Genomic DNA, 21,539 nt, shown 5'->3' with positions numbered 1-21,539 from the left:
GAGTTCTCAGAAGAAGAGATAAAAATGGCAAAGAAACACATAAGGAAATGTTCACCATCCCTGGTTGTAAAGGAAATGCAAATAAAAACAACCCAGAGATACCACTTTGCAATAGTCAGAATGGCCCACATCCTAAATTCAGCCAACGACAAATGCTGGAGGGGATGCAGATAAAGAGGAACCATATTACACTGCTGGTGGGAATGTACACTTTGGAAAGCAGTCTGGAGGGTCCTCAGAAAACTAAATATAGACCTACCCTATGACCCAGCCATACCACTCCTAGGCATCTATCCTTAACAACAGGAACCAGGGTACAAGGACACATGCACCTCCATGTTCACTGCAGCACTGTTTACAATAGCCAGGATGTGGAAACAACCTAGATGCCCCACCACAGATGAATGGAGCAAAAAATTGTGGTACCTTTATATAGTGGAGTATTATGCAGCCATTAGGAAGAACAAAGTAATGGCATTCACAGGGAAATGGATGGAACTAGAAAAAATCATGTTGAGTGAGGTAAGCCAAGAGCAAAGAGACAAATGGCACATGGTCTCCCTGATAAGTGGATGTTAAATCCAAAACATAAGGATACAACAAAGTAAACAAGACTGGAAAAACAAAGGACTCCACTCAGCTGGTCGAATCATTACTAAATGACCCCATGCTGCAGACCATATAATATGGTATGTATGTGCACTTCGGAGACTAGGAGGATAACACCAAAACAAAGGGAAACAGGAAAACATATAATAGCAGGACCCACTAGCTGCACTGGTCATTGATCAAAACGAACTAAGCCACTCAATGGCAGTGATGGGAGGGAAGGAATGAGCAGGAAAGGGAATAGCTGACACTAAGCAAAAGGAAAGAAATGTACATATCAGCCGATGTGGAAGAAATAACTGTATTGTCAAAGCTCACAGAACTCATAAACATTATAGACCACAATAAAGACAATTTGCCCCCATAAAGGTTAGAATGTGTGACTTTAACTAAGTATCACTATCCCACAATACTGTGAAATTTATGCAATCACTTAATCACAATAAAAAAATTGCTATAAAAAAAGATACGTGTTGTAGTATCTGATTGTAACCATGTCTAGGTAGGAAGGATTAGGGTAATCCCAGGCTGGTTCCAGACAAAAACACCAGACCCTCTCTGAAAATAACTAAAGGAAAAATAGGCTGTGGAAGTGTTTCAAGTGGTTTAGAATGTCTTCCTAACAAATATAAGAGTCTAAGTTCAAGCCAATAAGAAATTAAGGGGTCTGGGAAGGTGGCTCAGTGGTAGAGTGCTTGCCTCGATGCATGAGGCCCTGGGTTCTATTCCTCAGCACCACATAAACAGCAAAAGCCAGAAGTGGTGCTGTGGCTCAAGTGGTTGAGTGCTAGCCTTGAGCTGAAGAGCTCAGGGACAGCACCCAAGCCCAGAGTTCAAGACCCATTACCGACCCAAAAAAAAAAAAAAAAAAAAAAAAAAAGAAACTAAGTGCAACTAAAAGTATTTGTATTAACTTGTAATAACATTTTATTGCTAAATGAGCTTAATAGTTGTGCTAATTTTTGGTATTTGAAGGCCCACCCATATAATTTAGCATATAAAAAGATCTGAAACACAAATATTAGATCTTCAATTCTAGAAATCCAAGCTATCACCCCAGTAACCTGTACTAACTAGGCTTGCCTATATTAAACTAAATGATTCTGTATGAGGTGCACTTGTTTTTAAGGGGAGGGGAAAGAGTCTACTATTTGGGCCATGCCTCCAGCTCCTTTTTGAAATAGTTATTTTTGAGGTAGGATATTCTTTTAGGACTGGGGCTGGGCTTGTATTCTCTTATTTGTGTTTCCCTCTATCACTGGGCACTACAGATAGCACTACCACTGTGCCTAGCTATTGTGCTTCTCCATAGCAAGTGTAACTGGTATATGCCATAATGCTCAATAACTGAGATGGAGTCTCAAGAACTTGTATGCCCAGTCTGATCTCAAACCTCAATCCCCTGAGCTTCACCTCCCAAATACCTAGGATTACAGGCCTGAACCACTGTGCCCAGCCAAGATGCCTAAGGTATGACTCATCACAGAATTAAGAGATGAGGCAATTTATCTAATTTCTAAATTTTAGAAGCGTAATTGTAATTAGAAGGCACTGTGGGACAGAAGGGAAAAAATGGACCATCAAAATGTTCAACTTCTAGCTGGGTGCCAGTGGATCACACCTATAATCCTAGCTACTTAGCAGACAGACTAAGATCTGAGAAGCACAACTCAAAGCCAGCCCAGGCAGGAAAGGCCATGAGATTCTTATCTCCAATTAACCACCCAAAGAAAAAAGCCAGAAGTGGAGCTGTGTCTCAAGTGGTAGAGTGCTAGCCTTGAGCAAAAAAATCTCAGGAACAGTGCCGACCCAGACCCTGAGTTCAAACTGGCACAAAAATTTTTTTCACAAGGCCAAGTGCATACTTGGCAGGCAGGCATTCTCTCACTTAAGTCAATTCACCCTCGCCTTCAGCCTTTGACTTCTATAGCATGTCTCTATAACTTAAGGCAAATATTTTCTTTCTTTGGATATCTTTGTTATGAATTATAAAATCAAAACTCAAATTGGCATTGTCACTTCCTATTCTAAAGTACATGATTTCAGAAAAAAACAAAAATTGTCAATTTTAACTACAAATTTTAATTATGATAAAGTTTAGTTAAGTAGATGGTTTGAAAATGTTTAATAATTATGGACTTTCTCCAGGAATTAACTTCTGTGTTTTCCATAAAGTTTCTGGTACTTTCACATAATAATTGTGTCACAAGAAATGTTAAGAATCCATTAAAAAAAAATAAAAAGTGAGTATTTATTGTAGAAATTTTTAAGTACTTTAATAAAGAAATTCACTAATTTTCAGTAAGCACTTAAGAAAGAAGAGAAAGGGAACACTGTTAAAACAGAAAACTTTATAAATACAAGATACACCAAAACATAAAGTTAAAAGATCCACACTGAACAGGGTGCCAGGGGATCATGCCTGCAATCCTAGCTACTAAGTAGGCTGGCTGAGATCTGAGGATCACGGTTCAAAGTGAGCCTGGGCAAGAAAGTCCCTGAGACTCTAATCCCCAATAAATCACCAGAAAACCCAAGTAGCGCTGTGGCTCAAGTGGTAGTGCGCTAGCCTTGAGCTGAAGAGCTAAGGGACAGCACCAGGCTGAGTTCAAGCTCCACAACTGACAAAAAAAAAAAAAAAGATTGATACTGAGAAGGGTTTTTTTTTTTCCCACCATAAAGAATTATCCAAATATTAACAGAGTAAGCTGTGTTTTTTTTTTTCTTTTTCTTTTTTGAAAATGAGAACTAAGAAGTTTGGTATGAAATGATGAGATTATGCTCTAACGGGCACAAAACTTAAGACTACATTAAAGAATTTGAACTACAATCATACCTTCCAGCATGCAAACTAAAACCAAAACGAAGCTCTCACAAAGTTCTAAGACATTCAAACAAAAATTTCTTTCATTCTTTGTGACTTTATTAAAGTAATAGCTAAAGAACAATCTGGAACAGCAAAGAAAGCTTCTTTTTCACTTCCCCACAAAGAATATATGCCCCCCAAGAAAACCCTTTTGTAACTAAACTTAAGTTCTGTTTAACAGTTATAAGTTTCAAGGAAGCTTACTAATAAAACATCCTTTTATTTATCACTTTATGCTTTTTTGAATGACTCTCAGCAAGACAACTAATAACTCTATTATAAAAAAGCTATTTTAAAAACTATATGAGTTAAAATATCTTTGGCAGAATGAGAACTGAATTTAGTAAACTTATTTTTTATTTGTTTGCTTGTTTGCAAACCCTTTAGACAGTTTCACCTATATAGTCCTGAAAGACCCCCTCCCCAACCAACCAGGCCCTGAGCCTCTTTGTAGGGGAACAGAGTTTTGTATCTAACCAAGCTATTTCTGGCTTCTGTAACATGCTTTGCTTTTCTATTACCCCACACTCCCCCTTTGATAACTAACCTCACCAGTTAATCAACAAGCCCACACCCTACTAACTAATCCCACCCCGCAGTCAGCCCCCTGGTGTGAGCGAAGGACAGGCGCTGACAAAGGTCACTTCCTCATACCAAGGGCGGGAGACACACAACTCGGGGCATGTACACCGAGGGACCCCCTCGAACAGTGATTGGCCAAAACACATGATTTGTTTTAAAAGGATTGGCTGCCTGCGTGCAGACCAGGTTGTAATACTTTAAATTTACTGGCTGAAAAAGCGCGGGCACTCCTGTAACGGACAGAGGGGTCCCATAAAAGGACCATCCCCGGGACTGCTCGGGGTTCCCAGCCACTGACCCGAACCTTGCGGATCTCGAGGTCACGTGCACCTGGGAACCTGGGCATGCCCAAATAAAACCCTCTTGCCTTTTGCATCTGGTGTCGTCTGACTGGTGCTTGGGGCAGGGAGGTCCTGATATGGGGGACACCCGAAGTCGGGGGTCTTTCAGTCCACCCAGGCTAGCCTCAAACTCTACATCCTCTTGCTCAATCTCCCCAGTACTGGGATCACAGAAATGTATCACTACACCCAAGCTTAATTTGGTAAACAGTTAACAGACTTACTAAAATACAAAGAGCATACATTGCTCAAGAGGGAAAATAATTTTAAATGTTTTATTATTAAAGAGAAACATATTGGGCCGGGCACCAATGGCTCATGCCTGTAATCCTAGCTACTCGGGAAGCTGAGATCTGAGGATTGCGGTTCAAAGCCAGCCTGGGCAGTAAACTCTGTGAAACTCTTTTTTTTTTTTTTGGGTCCGGTTGTGGGGCCTGAACTCTGGGCCTGGGCACTGTCCCTCAGCTCTTCAGCTCAAGGCTAGCACTCTACCACTTGAGCCACAGCGCCACTTCCGGCTTTTTTTTCTTTTTGCTTATGTGGTGCTGAGGAATTGAACCCAGGGCCTCATGCATGCAAGGCAAGTGCTCTACCACTAAGCCACCTTCCCAGCCCTTCTGTGAAACTCTTATCGCCAATAAACCACCAGAAAACTGGAAGTGGTGCTGTAGCTCAAGTGGTAGAGCTCTAGCCTTGAGCTTAAGAGCTGAAGAACAGCGCTCAGGCCCAGATTCAAGCCCCATGACCGACAAAAAAAAAAAAAAAAAGAGAAACATATTGGCGGTCCTTGTTTTACACAATTCTGATATGCAGGAATTTCAACAGACTCAAATGACACCATCCAAGTTTCAGTTACAAGAACTATAATTACACAAAGTACAAACACTGCTGCTAGCTCTTCAATCTACAAATCACCACATACATAACAGATGAGCAACATGACTAGTAACCAATTATGTCACTGTTTCAAAGTTTATCTTGTGAAATTTTACCTCCATTACTCAGATGCAAAGTATACACTTCTCATGCCTCCATGTCTCTCAGCAAGCCATTGTGATATTTTACAAAAGCAGATACTAGGTAATTATAAAGATGAAACTACTGCAAATACATATAGATACACACACACACACATACAGACACACACTGCAAGCTTATTCATCTATATTAAAGATTAAAATTCTTATACAAGCGGGGTGCCAGTGGCTCACGCCTGTAATCCTAGCCACTCAGGAGGCTTACATCTGAAGATCACGGTTCAAAGCCAGCCAGGGCAAGAAAAGTCTGTGAGACTCTTCTCTCCACTAAACCACTCAGCAAACCGGAAGTGGCGCTGTGGCACAAGTGGTAGAGTGCTAGCCTTGAGCTGAAGAGCTGAGGGACAGCGCACAGGCCCAGAGTCCAAGGCCCACACCAGCAAAAAAAAAAAAAATCTGATACATGAATTAACTTTGAGAACATTATGCTAAGAAAAATAAGCAAATATAAAAGGACAATGCCGTGTGATTCTACTTATATAAAATACTTAGGTTAAGTCAAATTTGTAAAAATTGTAATAGAATTGTGCTTGTTAATGACTAGTGAAGGGATGTTTTAGTGAATGGAAATTTTTTAACAGATACATAGCTTCAGTTCAGGCAGATGTAAAAAGTTCCAAAGATGGGGGCTGGGAAGATGGCTCAGTGATAGAGTGTTTGCCTTGCATGCATGAAGCCCTGGGTTCAATTCCTCAGCACCACATAAGCAGAAAAGGCTGGAAGTGGCACTGTGGCTCAAGTGGTAGTACTAGCCTTGAGCTGAAGAGCTGAGGGACAGTGCTTAGGCCCAGGGTTCAGGCCCCACAACTAACAAAAAAAATTTTTTTTAAGTTCCAAAGATGGTTAATGGTGATGGGTGACAAACAATGTGAGTGTACTTAACGTCACTGAACTATACATTCAAAAATGGTTAAAATATCTCTCTCTGCTCTTTTCTAGCTCTTCTCTTTTCTAGCTACTTTCTCTCTTTTCTAGCTCTCAGCTCTTTTCCCCAGCTCTCTCTCTTTCTCTCTCTCTTTCCCAGCTCTCTCTTTCCCAGCTCTCTCTCTTTCCCAGGCCTTTCCCCACCGGGTAGAGGACCAAGATGGCCTGGTGCCAACCTGAACGATGAACAAACCTACCCCTTACTGGAAAAAAAAATGGTTAAAATAGTAAGTTTATGTTACATATATTTTAAACACAATAATAAGAGAAAAAACAAAGTGAAGGTTTTTTCAGACATACAAAAGCCCAAAGAATTCATCATCATTCTCATACAACATTTCAAGTTAAAGAAAAAAACAAATGAGAAGGGGAAACAAAGGAGGAGGCAACAATGCTTGATAAGATATGTACTCATTACCTTACCCATGTAATTGTAACCCCTCTGTATGGTATTTTCACAATAAAAAAAAGAATAAAACAATTCCTCATGCCAGGCATGGGTAGCTCACACCTATAATCTACCTACTCAGGAGGCTGCAATATAAGGATCGAAGTTTGAAGCTTGAACACTAATGTCCATGATTTTTATTATCTCCAGTTAACTAGCAAAAAAAACAGGTGGGGATGTGGCTCAAGTGGCAGAGCACTAGCCTTAAGCACAAAAGGGGACAGTGCCCAGGCCCTGAGTTCAACGTTCAAGTTTTAGGCCCAGTGGGTACGCACGCACACATGCACACACACATTTACTTTCTAATGTATATTACATATATATCATACTATATCTCATATATATTTCACTTTGTATTAACAGACTAGAAATACTATATCAATTTCAACAGATACACATAGAAATAGTATATAAATTTCAGCAGAAATGTATATACACAGAAAGTATTTAATAAAACCCATAATTTGTTCCTGCTAACATCCTTAAACCAAATACTTTGGGGAAAAAAATCGAACAGTTTCTTATAAAGTTAAACAAACACCTATAACATGTATTCAGTGGGCTCAGAGGTATTTACCAAAAAGAAACAAAAATATCTTACCATACAAAGATTTGTACACAAATGCTGATGAATGTTTATAACTACAACATAAAACAGATTTCAAACAAATATTACAAAATATGTAACAATACGAAACATTCAGCTATAAAAAGTGAGCTTTTGCTAGGTGCCAGCACTCACACCTGTAATCCTAGCTCTCAGGAGGCTGAGGTCTGAGGATCGTAGTTCAAAGCCAGCCCAGGCAGGAAAGTCTGTGAGACTCTCATCTCCAATTAATCACAGAAAAAGTAGGAAGTGGAGCTAAGGCTCCAGTAGTAGAGCACTAGCCTTGAGCAAAAGAGCTCAGGGACAGTGCTCAGGCCCAGCATTCAAGCCCCAGGATCAGTCCAAACAAAAAACAAAAAACAAAAAGGAACTCTTTTTACATGCAACAACATGGATGAATCTCAAAATAACTGAGTAAAGACAAACCAAAAAAAAAGAAAGAAAGAAAAGGTTCATACTGTATGGTTCCATTTATATATAATTCTACAAAATTAAACTAGTCTTATAACTGCGGGAAGCCTAAGGGCAGGGAATAGGAAGGAGGAAAGAGCACAAAAGAGCATTTTAATTTGAATGTTGATGATCTCACAGACAAAAGTGTCTTCAAAAGCCACAAGAAACTGTAAGCTTTAATTAGGCCCCATTTATCTTACCTCAAAAGAAGCTATTAAGCCAGGCATGGTGGCTACTTGGGAAGCTCAGGCAGAAGAATCTTGAGTTGTGCCAAACAGGGCAAGACTCTACCTCAAAATAAAACTTTTTTTTAAAAGCTGGAGAAGATCGGCCACATTGAGAATTTGAACAACAATAAATGCTGGTGGAGATAAGGGGAAAAAAACAACAACAACAAAACCCTATTGCACTGTTAGTGGGAAAGTAAGCAAGTATAACCACTCTGGATGACAGTTTGGAGGTTCCTCAAAAAGCTAAACTAAACATAGACCTTCCCTATGATCCAGCCATACCACTCCAGCATCTGCCCAGAATATTTCAAGTCAGGATACAATAAAGACACTCACGAATCATGGTCATTGGTGCACTCACTATTCATAATAGCCAAATAATGGAAACAGCTTAGATGTCCAAAACAGATGAGTGTTCAAGAAAATGTGGCACATATACACAATGGAATTTTACTTATCCATTAGAGAGAATATTATGTCATTCTAGAGAAATGGATAGACAAATCATGTTATGAGGTAAGCCAAGCTCAGATAGACAACACCACATGTTCTCTCTTGCCTGTGGAAGTTGGATCTAAAATGTAAGTAAACATGATAGCTTAAATGGAACTTTATGCATTTAGACACAAAGAAATGTACTAAAGGAGAACATATTTAGGGAAGAACCCAAAGGCATAACTCTTCTGAACATCTGAAGTACTATTTATCAAAACAAATTCCAAAAATGGAAACATGTTTTTGTTTTGCTTTTCCTTTGGTGGCGTGGGGCAGGGTGGGAACACATAGGGGGTATAGGAATGGAGGGAAGAAGGGTAAACGAATGCAGTCACTGTAATTCAATATACACTGTAAAAATCAAACTATGTAAACTTGTGGATAGGGATGAGAAAAGGAAAATGGAGGACACTGAAGGAAGGGACAACATTGTCCAAGAAGCATTATACTCCTAACCTGACATAGAAAATTGTTACCCTGTACAATTCCTTAAAACAATAAAAAATAAAAATAAAAAGCCAGAGATGTAATTCAATGACAGAGCAATTTGTTAGCATGCATGAGGCCTTGGATTCAATCCCCCATTTTACACACCTGCATGCACACACACATACACATACACACACATGCATGTACACATGCATACACATATAAAAAAAGTGGTAAGAGCTACAAAACCTAAATATACTTAATGTGACTGATCTGTTTACTTAAAGTGGTAAATTTGGTCATGTTTATTTTACTACAATTTTTAAAAGATATTTAACAAAAAAAAAAGATGTGCCTTAGTGGTAGAGTGCTTGCCTAGCATACATGAAGCCTTGGGTTCAATTCCTCAGAATCACATAAACAGAAAAGGGCAGAAGTGGCGCTGTGGCTCAAGTAGTAGAGCGCTAGCCTTAAGCAAAAGCAGCTCAGGGATAGTGCCCAGGCCCTGAGTTCAAGCCCCAGGATTGGCAAAAAAAAAAAAAAAAAAGTCCATACCTGAAATTCCAGTACTTGGGAAACTAAGACAGAAAGATCACACCGTTGAGGCTAAATTAGGCTAGATGGTGAGACCTTGTCTCAAAAACAAAAAATAAAAAGGTTTGTTGAACTAAAAGTAAATATAATAATGAATATAAATCAATTTTTAAAAATGAGTATGGAATCCCTATTTCCAAACTATGTACAGTCACTGAATTACATTTTAGTCAGTGGTAGAATTTGGTACATCAGTGCTTCACTAAGATTGCAAGAGCTGAAAACCCCAGGAGCTTGATGTGTGGCTCAAGTGGTAAATCATTCACCCAGCAAATACAAGGCCCAGATCTAACTCCTGGTAACACTCTCCCACCAGAGAGACAGACAGAGAAAATTCTAATTAATTTAGCCAGGCACTAGTGGCTCACATGTATCATCCTAGCTACTTAGGAGGCTGAGATTTGAGGATCATGGTTTGAAGCCAACCCAGGCAGACAAATCCAAGACTCTTATCTTCAATTAGCCAGCAAAAAGCTGAAGTAAAGGTGTGGTCCAAATAGAAGAGTGCCATCCATGAGCAAAAAAGGCCAAACAGAATAAAGCAAACAAGAACCCCTATGCCTAGTGATGTCATAATGTCCTAACATTTTATATATATATATATATATATATATATATATATATATATATATATATACACACACACACACACACACATTAGATATATATATACACATTTGTATGTATATTCACATATATAGGTGAAAATATATGTATTGTAATTCCAATTGTAAGGGTAGCATATACAACTTTTTATGTTACATAGTATTTGATGATAGCAGACCATTATGTTATTGGATTATGTATTCGCTATATTATATACTTCATCATTATTAAGAGTGTACTTATTAAAAAGAACAATCTGTAAAACAAGGATGCCATCAAACCAGTACCAGCCTCATACAGCTTGGTTTAATTGCATCAAGAGGGCAAGGCTGATCACTCAACTTGCCTGAGATTTCCCAGATTTCCCATTGTCACTATGCAATTTGAGACTGTTGCTCAGACATATGCTGCCATTTAAGTATACATGAATTTAAAGATTTTTACAAGCTGTACCTGTGAGATATGATTGATAGAAGACTCCATTCTCCGAAGCTGAGAGGCTTGGATATCCAGCAACTGCAATACATTGTTGGCCAATGCATTTATTTGATAAGCAACACTAGCTAGAGATTGGGTTGTATATGCTTTGGTCTCTTCTAAAGCTTTTCTCTTGTCTGTAGCCTAAAAAAAAAAACAGAAACAATACTTATTTCCGTTAACATTCTTTAAATACATTCTACAGAAAAGCAAAATTATGGCCTGGGAATGTGGCTAAGTGTTAGAGTGCTTGCCTAGCATGCATGAAGCCCTGGGTTCAATTCTTCAGTACCACATTAACAGAAAAGGCCAGAAGTGGTGCTGGGGCTCAAGTGTTAGAGTGGTAACCTTGACTACAGGGATGGTGCCCAGGCCCAGAGTTCAAGCCCCCAGTACTGGTTTAAAAAAAAAAAACAAAAAAACTCTGGGCTGGGTAGGTGACTCAGTGGTAAAGCGCTTGCCTTGCATGCCTAAGGCCCTGAGTTCGATTCCTCAGCACCACATAAGCAAAAAGAAAAAAGCCGGAAGTGGCACTGTGGCTCAAGTGGTAGAGCGCTAGCCTTGAGCTGAAGAGCTGAAGGACAGTGCCCAGGCCCAGAGTTCGGGCCCCACAAAAAAAAAAAACTCAGCCAGGCGCTGGTGGCTCACGCCTGTAATCCTAGCTACTCAGGAGGCTGAGAACTGAGGATCGCAGTTCAAAGCCAGCCCGGGCAGGAGAGACCGTGAGACTCCTATCTCCAATAAACCACCAGAAAACCGGAAGTGGCGCTGTAGCTCAAATGGTAGAGCACTCGCCTTGAGCTGAAGAGCTGAGGGACAGCGCCCCAGGCCCAGAGTTCAAGCCCCACGACCAACCAAAAAAAAAAAAAAAACTCAATTAAAAATGTTTTGTACAAAGCTGAGGATAGTCTTATTAAGTTTACAGACAGGTAACTTTTTTGAGGGGTCAGTACTTGGGCTTGAACTCAGGACCTGGGTACTGTCCCTGAGCTTTTTCAATCAAGGCTAAACAATCTATCACTTTGAGCCACGGTGCCACTTCTGGTTTTCTGATGATTAACTGGAGATTAAAAGTCTCCCAGAGATTCCTGCATGAGCTGAGTTTGAACCGTAATCCTCAGATCTCAGCCTCCTGAGCAGCTAGGATTATAGGCAAGAGCCACCAGCAACAATTGATTTTTTAAATGACTTTGTAACTCTAAAAACTGCTAAACTCACTTATTAACTTTAGTCACTTTTTTTTTTTTTGGGGGGGGGAGGGTGGTCCAGTTGTGGGGCTTGAACTCTGGGCCTGGGCACTGTTCCTCAGTTCTTCAGCTCAAGGCTAGTGCTCTACCAGCTGAGCCACAGCATCAGTTCCGGCTTTTTTCTTTTTGCTTATGTGGTGCTGAGGAATCGAGCCCAGGGCCTTAGGCATGAAAGGCAAGTGCTCTACCACTGAGCCACCTTCCCAGCCCACTTTAGTTACTTTTTGTGAATTCCTTTTAGTCATACTGTGACTAAGCTCAATTTTACTTTTTTTCTTTCCTATCAGTATGTCCTCTTTTTTTTTTATTCTTGCTCTATTGTAGTGACAGAAACTCTAGTACAGTGCTGAATAAAAAGTTGTTCCCAACAGTAGAGGGAAAGCATTCTTTTATCAGTAAAATACAGGATATAGGCTAAAGATACAGCTCAGTACAAAACTTGCCTAGCATGTACAAGGCCCCAAGTCTGATACCCAGCACTGCAAAAAGCAAAAATCTTAAAACCCCACAAAATATAGGTTTAATACAAGTGTCTTTTAAGAGACTACTGGAACTACCCTTCTAAGTTTGCTTAAAAAGGTAGTTAAGTTTAATCTTGAATAAGATTTGGTTATTTTCAGCCACCTATCTTATTCTAGAAATTCATTAGCCTGTTTTTATAGTTTCAGGTATGTTTCACACATGTATCAATGGAAAAAGCTAGAAGTTGCTTGGGAGGCTAAGACTGGATAATCAAGAGGTTGAACTCAGAAGGTGTAGAGAGAATAAGATCAAAGCCAGTAGAACATCTACATGGAGAGGCACTGTCATCCCCACAGGGAAAAAAAAAAGGAGAAAATGCTGCTTTGAACTGAAATCTATTTATTTCTCATTATGTTTTCCAAATTCCCTTATTTCATAATTATTTAGCCAAGTATTACCTATAAAATGTTAGCAGAAACAGTTCTACTTCTAGACCTCAACATAAAAAAACAAAGTTTAAACAAACACAATACTGTATACTTCCTATTTTTTAAATTTAAAATATTTAAGACTAGGGGCTGGAAAGGTGACTCAGTGGTAGAGTGCTTGCCTTGCATGCATGAGGCCCTGGGTTCAATTCCTCAGAACTACATAAGCAGAAAAAGCCAGAAGTGGCACTGTGGCTCAAGTGGTAGAACGCTAACCTTGAGCTGAAGAACTGAGGGACAACACCCAGGCCCTGAGTTTAGGCTCCAAACCAACCAAAAAAAAAAAACAAATTAAGAGTAAATAAAAACTTAAAAGTTCATTTTCTCAGTTAGAATGAACTTGTGACTTTTTAATTTTTTTATTTTTATTTTTTATTGTAAAGATACTATACAGAGGGTAACCTCACACGAGTGAGGTAATGAGTACACTTCCTCTTGAACATCGTTACCCCCTCCATTTGAACTTGTGACTTTAAATAAGCATCATTATTCCACAATACTGTGAAATTCGGGAAATTATGTAATCACTTAATCACAATTTTAAAAAAAAGAACCTCGGGGAAGGTAGGGAGGGAAGGGATGGTAGGGGGAATACAATGGAGGGGGGTAACAATGCTCAATAGGAAGTGTACTCATTATCTTACTCATGTAACTGTAACCCTCTGTATAGTATCTTTACAATAAAAAATAAAAAATATTTTAAAAAAAGAACTACATACAAGGAAAAAGATGTATCACACAAAAATATAGAAGGTTCAGTCATGTCCTCCTCTAGCCCTACCTCAGGATGGTTGGGCGCTATTACTAAAATCTCCTAGAATTGAAATACATCTAAATTTATTTTCTCTGTAATGAGACTTGAATGATGAACTGCATCATATGCATGGAAGAAATTGTTAATTTTGTGAAGCTCAAAAGAAGCACAATAATGGCACAAAAAATTAAAAGGCTTTTTTAAGTAGATCTTGTACCTGTAGAACTATATACAAGAAAAGGAACATAGCATACAAGGCTAAATAGAAAGATCTTAGTCATGTGTCCAGATTCTGGACGCATCTCAGGCATCCAGACCTGTCTGCTTCACAAAACTGAAAAGCCAAGAAAGGAAGCCCTATGCTATTATTTTTGCTCCCTTCCCATTCTTGTTCCACTTCTTTCCTCCCTTTATTCCGCTCTTCAAACACTCTACTTCTGACAGATTCTAACCATGTTTAAACAAATAAAGCAAGAAAACAGAGTAATTTGGATTAAAAAATAAAAGTTCATTTTCTCCTTGTTCAAAAGCCACATAAGGACTGAGACAACATTATTAAGAGAGTGCAGTTGTAGAGTTAATTTCCTCTCAGGATTCTGAATTTGAAAGTTAAATCTGGTCAAAAATTACTGTTGTCACACTATTTATGTCACACTGTAAATTTAGTATACAAGAGTTATTTTTCCTTAACATACTAAGGGTAACGCAACATGATAAAACAGCAAGCACAGCAGGCGCCGGTGGCTCACGCCTGTACTCCTAGCTACTCAGGAGGCTGAGATCTGAGGATCGAGGTTCAAAGCCAGCCCGGGCAGGAAAGTCCGTGAGACTCTTATCTCCAATAAACCACCAGAAAACTGGAAGTGGCACTGTGGCTCAAGCAGTAGAGCGTTCGCCTTAAGCTGAAGAGCACAGGGACAATGCCCAAGCCCAGAATTCAAGCCCCACGACCGACCAAAAGAGAAAAAAGAAAAAAAAAAAAAAAAGCAGCAAGCATTTCTCCAAGGAATTAAAACAAATTTTGTTAATTATACAAGTCTTCTGTGCAAAGTTCCAATACTCTTAACTAATTGCTCTAGCACTTGACGTGTGATGTGAAACCCATTTGCCATCATTATCTTATGCCATTAAGTCTGCTTTAAAATGGAATTAAACACTCAGCTGTAAAAGAAAAGTCAACTATTTAAAGTAACAACTTAAAATAAACAATGTAGTCAATATTCTTAAAATAAACTAAACAGGAAGCCCCTTAGATAACTGAACTTTATGAACATCTCAAACATTAAATTAACTCTTCTTTCTCTTTATCTACCTGAAAAAATAAAAGATTTTACTAAGTTGAGATCTAATAGTCTTAAGTCTCTAAATCCTTTCTCACCCCAAAAGGTGACAAAACTCACAAAGTAACCTATTTACTTCCTGAAGTAAAATTACTTTTCTCTTCCACCCTTATACCTTTATTTCAAATTATAATTATTTACTACTGCCTTTCCTCTCTTTCACTTACTTCAATCTTCATATATTACAATAGGGAAAAAAATCTTTCTCTTTATTATATGTAAATACTTGATATCAAAAAAGAAAACCACCTTGTCATAATTGTGATCTAAAAAGTTAGACAAGTTGGGAGTGCTATCACAGCTGAGACACTAAGACAAGAGTTCTTGGGCCAAGCTGGGCTATATAACCAATAGTTACAGAAAAACAAACAATAACAAAAATACTATACGCTCTTCAATGTTTCCTGTTTCTGACATTAAATGTGTTAACCGTAAAACAGAAAGAGAAATCCATAAGGGATGTTATAGCATTAAAAAGAAAGCAAGCAATTCACTGGAATGTTATTGTACATGCATAATCCCAGCTTGAAGACAGAAGTGAGGTGAAATAAGTATGAGGCCATTCTCAACTACAAAAGGAATTACAAGCCAATCTGGAACTAAAACTAGTCAGTCTACATATTAATGCCCAGAATCTGAGTTCAAATCCCAGGATCAGCATTAACCCCCGCCCCCCAAAAGTATAATCCTGGTAACACAAGCAAACACAGTTCATCCAGTCCCAGAGATTGAGGGTTTGTGGGGAAAGAATGACCTAGAAGGCCTTCCAGGCTTGTGTGACAATAATATTAAATTGTTCTTTCCTTAAAGCTCTTATGAGGGGCTGGGAAGGTAGCTCAGCAGTAGAGTGCATGCCTTGGAAGCATGAGGCCCTGGGTTCGATTCCTCAGCACCACATAAACAGAAAAAGCCGGAAGTGGCGCTGTGGCTCCAGTGGTAGAGCGCTAGCCTTGAGCCGAAGAGCTGAGGGACAGCGCCCAGGCCCAGAGTTCAGGCCCCATGACCGGCAAAAAAAAAAAAAAAAAAAAGCTCTTATGATCAAGGAAGCTATGCTACAAGAAATGTCATTCTCAAGGGATCTTTTGGAAGGCTGTTCAAATTTAAACAATACATCTAGGGAAATGAATGAATGTGGGAAGAACATAAAATTTAAAAAAAAAAAAAAAAAAAAGTTAGCTCAAGACAAGCACCAGTAGCTCATGCCTATAATTCTAGCTACTCAGGAAGCTGAAATATGAAGATTACAGTTCAAAAACAGCCTAGGCAGCCAAGTCTGTGACTCTTATCTCTCTGATTAACCACCAAAAAGCCTTAAGTGGAGATGTGACTCAAATAGTAGAGTGCTAGCTTTGAGCAAAAGCTCAAGGACAGCACCCAGGCCATGAGAGCAAGCCCCAGGACCTGCAACCCCCCCCCCAAAAAAAATTCATATACTTTTATAACTTTTATGGAAAGACCAATTAAAATATACTAACTTATCTCAAATATAGTACACTTTTGGGGGGGAATGAGGGAGGGGCACTGGTCCTGGGGCTTGCACTCACGGCCTGGGTGCTGTCCTTGAGCTTTTTTTTGCTCAAAAACTACCAATAACTCCACAGGTTAACAACCAAGGGTGTGTGTGTGTGTGTGTGCTGGTCCTGGAGCTTGCACTCATGGCCTGGGTGCTGTCCTTGAGCTTTTTTTGCTCAAAAACTACCAATAACTCCACAGGTTAACAACCAAGGTGTGTGTGTGTGTGTGTGTGTGTGTGTGTGTGTGTGTGTGTGTGTGTGTGTGTGTGTGTGTGTGTGTGTGTGTGTGTGTGTGTGTGTGTGTGTGTGTGTGTGTGTGTGTGTGTGTGTGTGTGTTGCGCGCACGTGTGTGTGCTGTCCTTGAGCTTTTTTTGCTCAAAAACTCCCAACAGCTCCACAACCAAGGGTGTATGTGTGTGTGCGTGTGCATGCACATGTGTGTGCACGCACATGTGTGTGTGTGCTGTCCTTGAGTTTTGCTCAGAAACTCCCAATAGCTCCACAGGCTAACAGCCAAGGGTGTGTGTGTGTGTGTGTGTGTGCGCGCGCGCGCACATGTGTGCATGCACACACCCTGCTCTAGAGGCTTGAACTCAGAGCCTGAATGGCTGTTCCTGAGCATTTTTGCTCAAGACCAGCATTCTACCACTGGAGCCACTGCTCCAGTGATACAAGAATCGTGGACTTTCCTGCAAAGGCTGACTTTGAACCATGATCCTCAGATCTCAGCCTTCTGAATAACTAGAATTAGAGGTGTAAGCCTCTAGTGCCCAGCTCACTTTTATTAATTACAGTCTCTGTCCAGTAAATTAGATCTTTTTCCTCCACATTGCTATTTCCTTCCTTTTTGTACCCATCGTTGGTAACCACTTTTTATATCTTTATTAATTTCACTTGCACTATGGTTTAAGTAAGTGCCTCTAAATCGCTCAGGCATTAAAAACTCAGCAGTTGCCAAACACCAGTGGCTCACACCTGTAATCCTAACTACTCAGGAGGCTAAGATCTGAGGATCGTGGTTCAAAGTTAACCTGGGCAGGAAAGTCCATTAGATTCACATCACCAATTAATAACCAAAAAGCCAGAAGTGAAGCAGTGGCGGCCACACACACACACACACACACCTAGGTTGTTAATCTATGGAGCTATTGGGAGTTATGCCTAGCTATTAAGGAGACTGCGATCTGAGGATCAAGACTTAAAAACTAGCTCAGCATTGGATTTCTCTTGAGGTTTTGTTTTGGCTTGTTTGTTTTTTGTGGTCTTGGGGGTCAAACCCAGGGCCTCACACACTCATGCAAATCCTCCAACCACTGAGTTACATCCCTAGCCCTCTTTTTTAGAAGCTTTTTTTTTTTTTGGTCGGTCGTGGGGCTTGAACTGGGTGCTGTCCCTCAGCTCTTCAGCTCAAGGCGAGCGCTCTACCACTTGAGCTACAGCGCCACTCCTAGCCCTCTTTTTTATAGCCATAATATTGGTGTGAAAATTGATACCTCATAGTGGTTTTGATTTTCATTTCCTCCTTCATTAATAGTTATACTGGGTACCTTTTCATATGCCTGTTGGTCCATGTTCATAGCAAAAAGTCTATTCAAAATTTTTGCACATTTTAAAAGTCAGACCAAGCTGGATGGCTAACACCAGTAATCCTAGCTCCTCAGGAGGCTGAGATCTGAGGATCACAACTCAAAGCCAGCCTGGGCAGGAAAGTGATACTCTTATCCCCAATTAACCACCAGAAAACCAGAAGCTGAGCTATGGCTCAAAGTGGTAGTGTTAGCTTTGCATGTAAAACCTCAGGGACAGCACCTAGGCCTCTTGAGGTTGAAGCTGCATGACCCACAAAAAAATAAATCAAGACTCTTTTCTACTATGATTTTTATTGGTTTTGACATTAACTCCCTTATCAGGGAGTTATTTGCTTATTTATAACTGTAAGTCTGTGAAGAGAAGCAACCAAAAAAACTCTAGATGGACATCAGCAGGAGCTGGGCTGGGTACAGGGGCACATACCTGTGATCTTAGTTTACTCAGGTAGTAGAAAACAAAATGATAATGGTTTGAGACCAGCCCATGTAAAAAGTTAGTTAAAACACACTGAAACAAGCTAGGTATGGTGACACATGTGTGTGACTCCAGCTAGTCAGGAGGACTAGTAAGGAAGATCATGAGCTAAGGCTAGCCCTGGCCAACAAGAGCCAATCTAAATATAACTATATTTAAAAATAATCAAAGGATGGACTAGGAGCATGGCTCAAGTGGTAGGTTGCCTGTAACTCATTTCTACTGCATTTATCCATTTATTCAATGGTTTCTGTTGGTTATGCCAAACATGCCTTGACAAAAACAACAGTTATGTCAGGATATAGCAAGGCACAATTTCTTCTTACCAGAGTTACATTTAAATCATAGTTTATATTTTTAGATGTAGGCAACATTAGACTGCTTTTCTACAGTTCAGTGACAGTTCAGTTGTATATATGTATGTAGATGTTGTGTTACATATATGTGTATGCATACATGTGTACACACACACACACACACACACACACACACACACACACACACACACACACACACACACACACAAACAGTAGAGTACTACTGGGAATTAAACTCAAGGCTTCATCCCTGTTGGGCAAGTATTTACCACTTGAACCAGTGGTAGAAAAAGTTCTATCATTTGAACTAGTCTCCTATTTCATCTCCTCCACTATTGTCCTTTCCATTTGATACTACTAGACAGTCTTATTATCATGGTGATTTTTACTACTAATATATCTTGCCTCTCAACCTACTCATTCCCCTAACTCACTAAATTTAAGACTCAACTAAACACATTCTTTTCTGTAATGCTTTATTTTGTTTTAGAAACAGGGCCTCACCAGCATATGCTGGCCTCAAATTCAAGATCTTCCCACCTCCACTTGCCATGTACTAGGAAGACAGTCATATGCCACCAATCCCAGTACTAAGCTTGTTCTTTATGAGCTTTCCCTGAGATAGCACTTCCAACATCATCCATATTCCTTAGAATTCTCTCTAAACATTCCTTTCAAATAGGGAGAGTTTCAATTCATGTATAAGTCATACATATGTTGAAATTATTTGTAAATGTAGAAAAATGTCAACATTCAACAATACAGTACATCAAAATGAGTATTAGAAGAAGAAACCTGTATCTCCTGCCACAACAGAACATAGTCAGAGACCTTGGAATCCCTTTCCTCTTCTTTCTCTCCTTTCTCCTCTCCTCTTCCCACGTCTGCCTACACAGCCAGCTAACAGTCAAGCCTTATTCCTACTCTGCAACCCACTGCTCTGCCAATCAATCCCACTGTGGAGGAGTACAAGCTGGAAAGTGTCAGGAACCAACTGTGTACTAACGGCTGAAAAAGAGGGTCTACAGACTCACTTCTATGACTGCAAATTACTTTCTGTAGGCATATTAACTTTATGGTAGAAGAGAAACCATACAGGTCAAAAAAGACATCTTTAAAGACTTGCATGCATGTGCCCTTCCTCCCCACTTCCTACCCCAGCTCTCTCTCCTTCCCCACTGGCCCAGGCTGGCCTCAAACTGGAGCTCCTCCTGCCTCAGCCTCCCAAGTTCTGGGATTGTAGTGATGCACCAGCACCCTCAACCATCTTTGAGCTTTCTCTTTGGAGAACCCAGATCTCTTTCAAAGGAGTATTGCTTCTTGTTTTCCTTTTCAATCTCATTATAGCTATCCCCATTCAAGAAATACTCTTTATAGCCAGGAACCAGTTGTTAACACCTGGTCTGGAGGCATAGGTCAAGTGCTAGAGCACCAGGCTGTCAAATGCAAGGCCATGAGTTCAAACCCCAGCTCCACCATGACCCCTCCCCAAAGAAATAAAAACCAGTTGTTAACACCTGTATTCCTAGCTACTCAAGAGGCTAAGATCTGTGGATCACAGTTTGAAGCCAGCCCCAGCAAAAAAAATCAAACCTTGAGTTCAAGACTCAGGACTAGCTCGAGACCAGGATGTGCGTGCACACATGCACGCGCACGCACGCACACACACACACACACACTTCTCTTTACATCTGAACAAATTTTAACAGTTGTCTATCTGGTCACTGAATCCAATTTGTCTCCTCTCCAATCTATCCTGCACTAAGGCTAGATAAATCTTCCCAAGTAACCTCAACTTCTGTACAAAAACTAGAAGCATATGAAGCAAACTTGACAACAGTCTAAAAGAAGATGAATACAACATAAAGAAAAGAAAGAAGGTTTAGGTTTTGCTTTTAATACAACTGCATTACTTAAGTATTTTGTAGGATCATATTAATTACCTTTATTTTTTAATGTTGCTTGACCTTGTCTCTTTCTAAAAATTCTGACAAAACTAAAATCAAAAACTGTTCAAAAAGGCCAAAGCACTGGTGGCTCATGTCTGTAATCCTAGCTACTCAGAAGGCTGCGATCTGAAGATCATGGTTTGAAGCCCACCTGGATAGAAAGGCCATGAGATTCTGGGGTCTCCAATTAACCACCAAAAAATCCAAAAGTACAGCTGTGGCTCAAATGGTAGATCACTAGCCTTGAGCAAATAAGCTCAGGGACAGTGCCCAGGCCTTGAGTTCAAGCCCCATGATGGACAACAAAAAAAAAAAAAAAAAAAAAAGAAAGAAAGAAAGAAAGAAAAGAAAAGAAAAGAAAAACTTTCCAAACACTAATGTCATTTATACAGACTATTTCCTTATTTAAATGTAAATACTAGGCTGGAGATACAACTCTATGAATGAGCTCTTGCCTAGTACACAAGAGAGAGAAGGGAGGGGAATTGGGGAGAAAGAAAGAAGGGAAAGGATATATCCATCCATGTGTATACTACAGAGCAATTTTCTTTTCCTTGGATCTAAAACCTCTATCACACACTAGTTTCTATATACAGAGCAGAAAATTAATTTTTAAACAAATCTCCCTCCTAAGTACATAGGTTCAATATATCCCAATAATGTCAAGAACTCTTTCTACAGAAGCCATGGAATCATAGCCTATTAT

The 21,539-nt window shown here is 39.7% G+C and overlaps 1 protein-coding gene across 15 annotated transcripts in view; it reads right to left on the bottom strand.

Annotated features, from left to right (window-relative positions):
- The window catches only part of Abi1 (abl interactor 1), a 105,414-nt gene that overhangs the window by 65,374 nt on the left and 18,501 nt on the right, over positions 1–21,539 (bottom strand). For all 15 annotated transcript variants that reach the window (XM_069998295.1, XM_069998282.1, XM_069998287.1 and 12 more), the window contains exon 2: positions 10,675–10,842. In XM_069998295.1, the coding sequence (XP_069854396.1) occupies positions 10,675–10,842 (168 nt within the window). The remainder of the gene's footprint in view (positions 1–10,674; positions 10,843–21,539) is intronic.

The sequence above is a fragment of the Dipodomys merriami genome, unplaced genomic scaffold, assembly GCF_024711535.1.
Source record: "Dipodomys merriami isolate MVZ:Mamm:240054 unplaced genomic scaffold, mDipMer1.0.p SCAF_51, whole genome shotgun sequence".
NCBI classification, from domain to species: domain Eukaryota; kingdom Metazoa; phylum Chordata; class Mammalia; order Rodentia; family Heteromyidae; genus Dipodomys; species Dipodomys merriami.
This window is presented reverse-complemented; position numbering and strand designations above follow the sequence as displayed.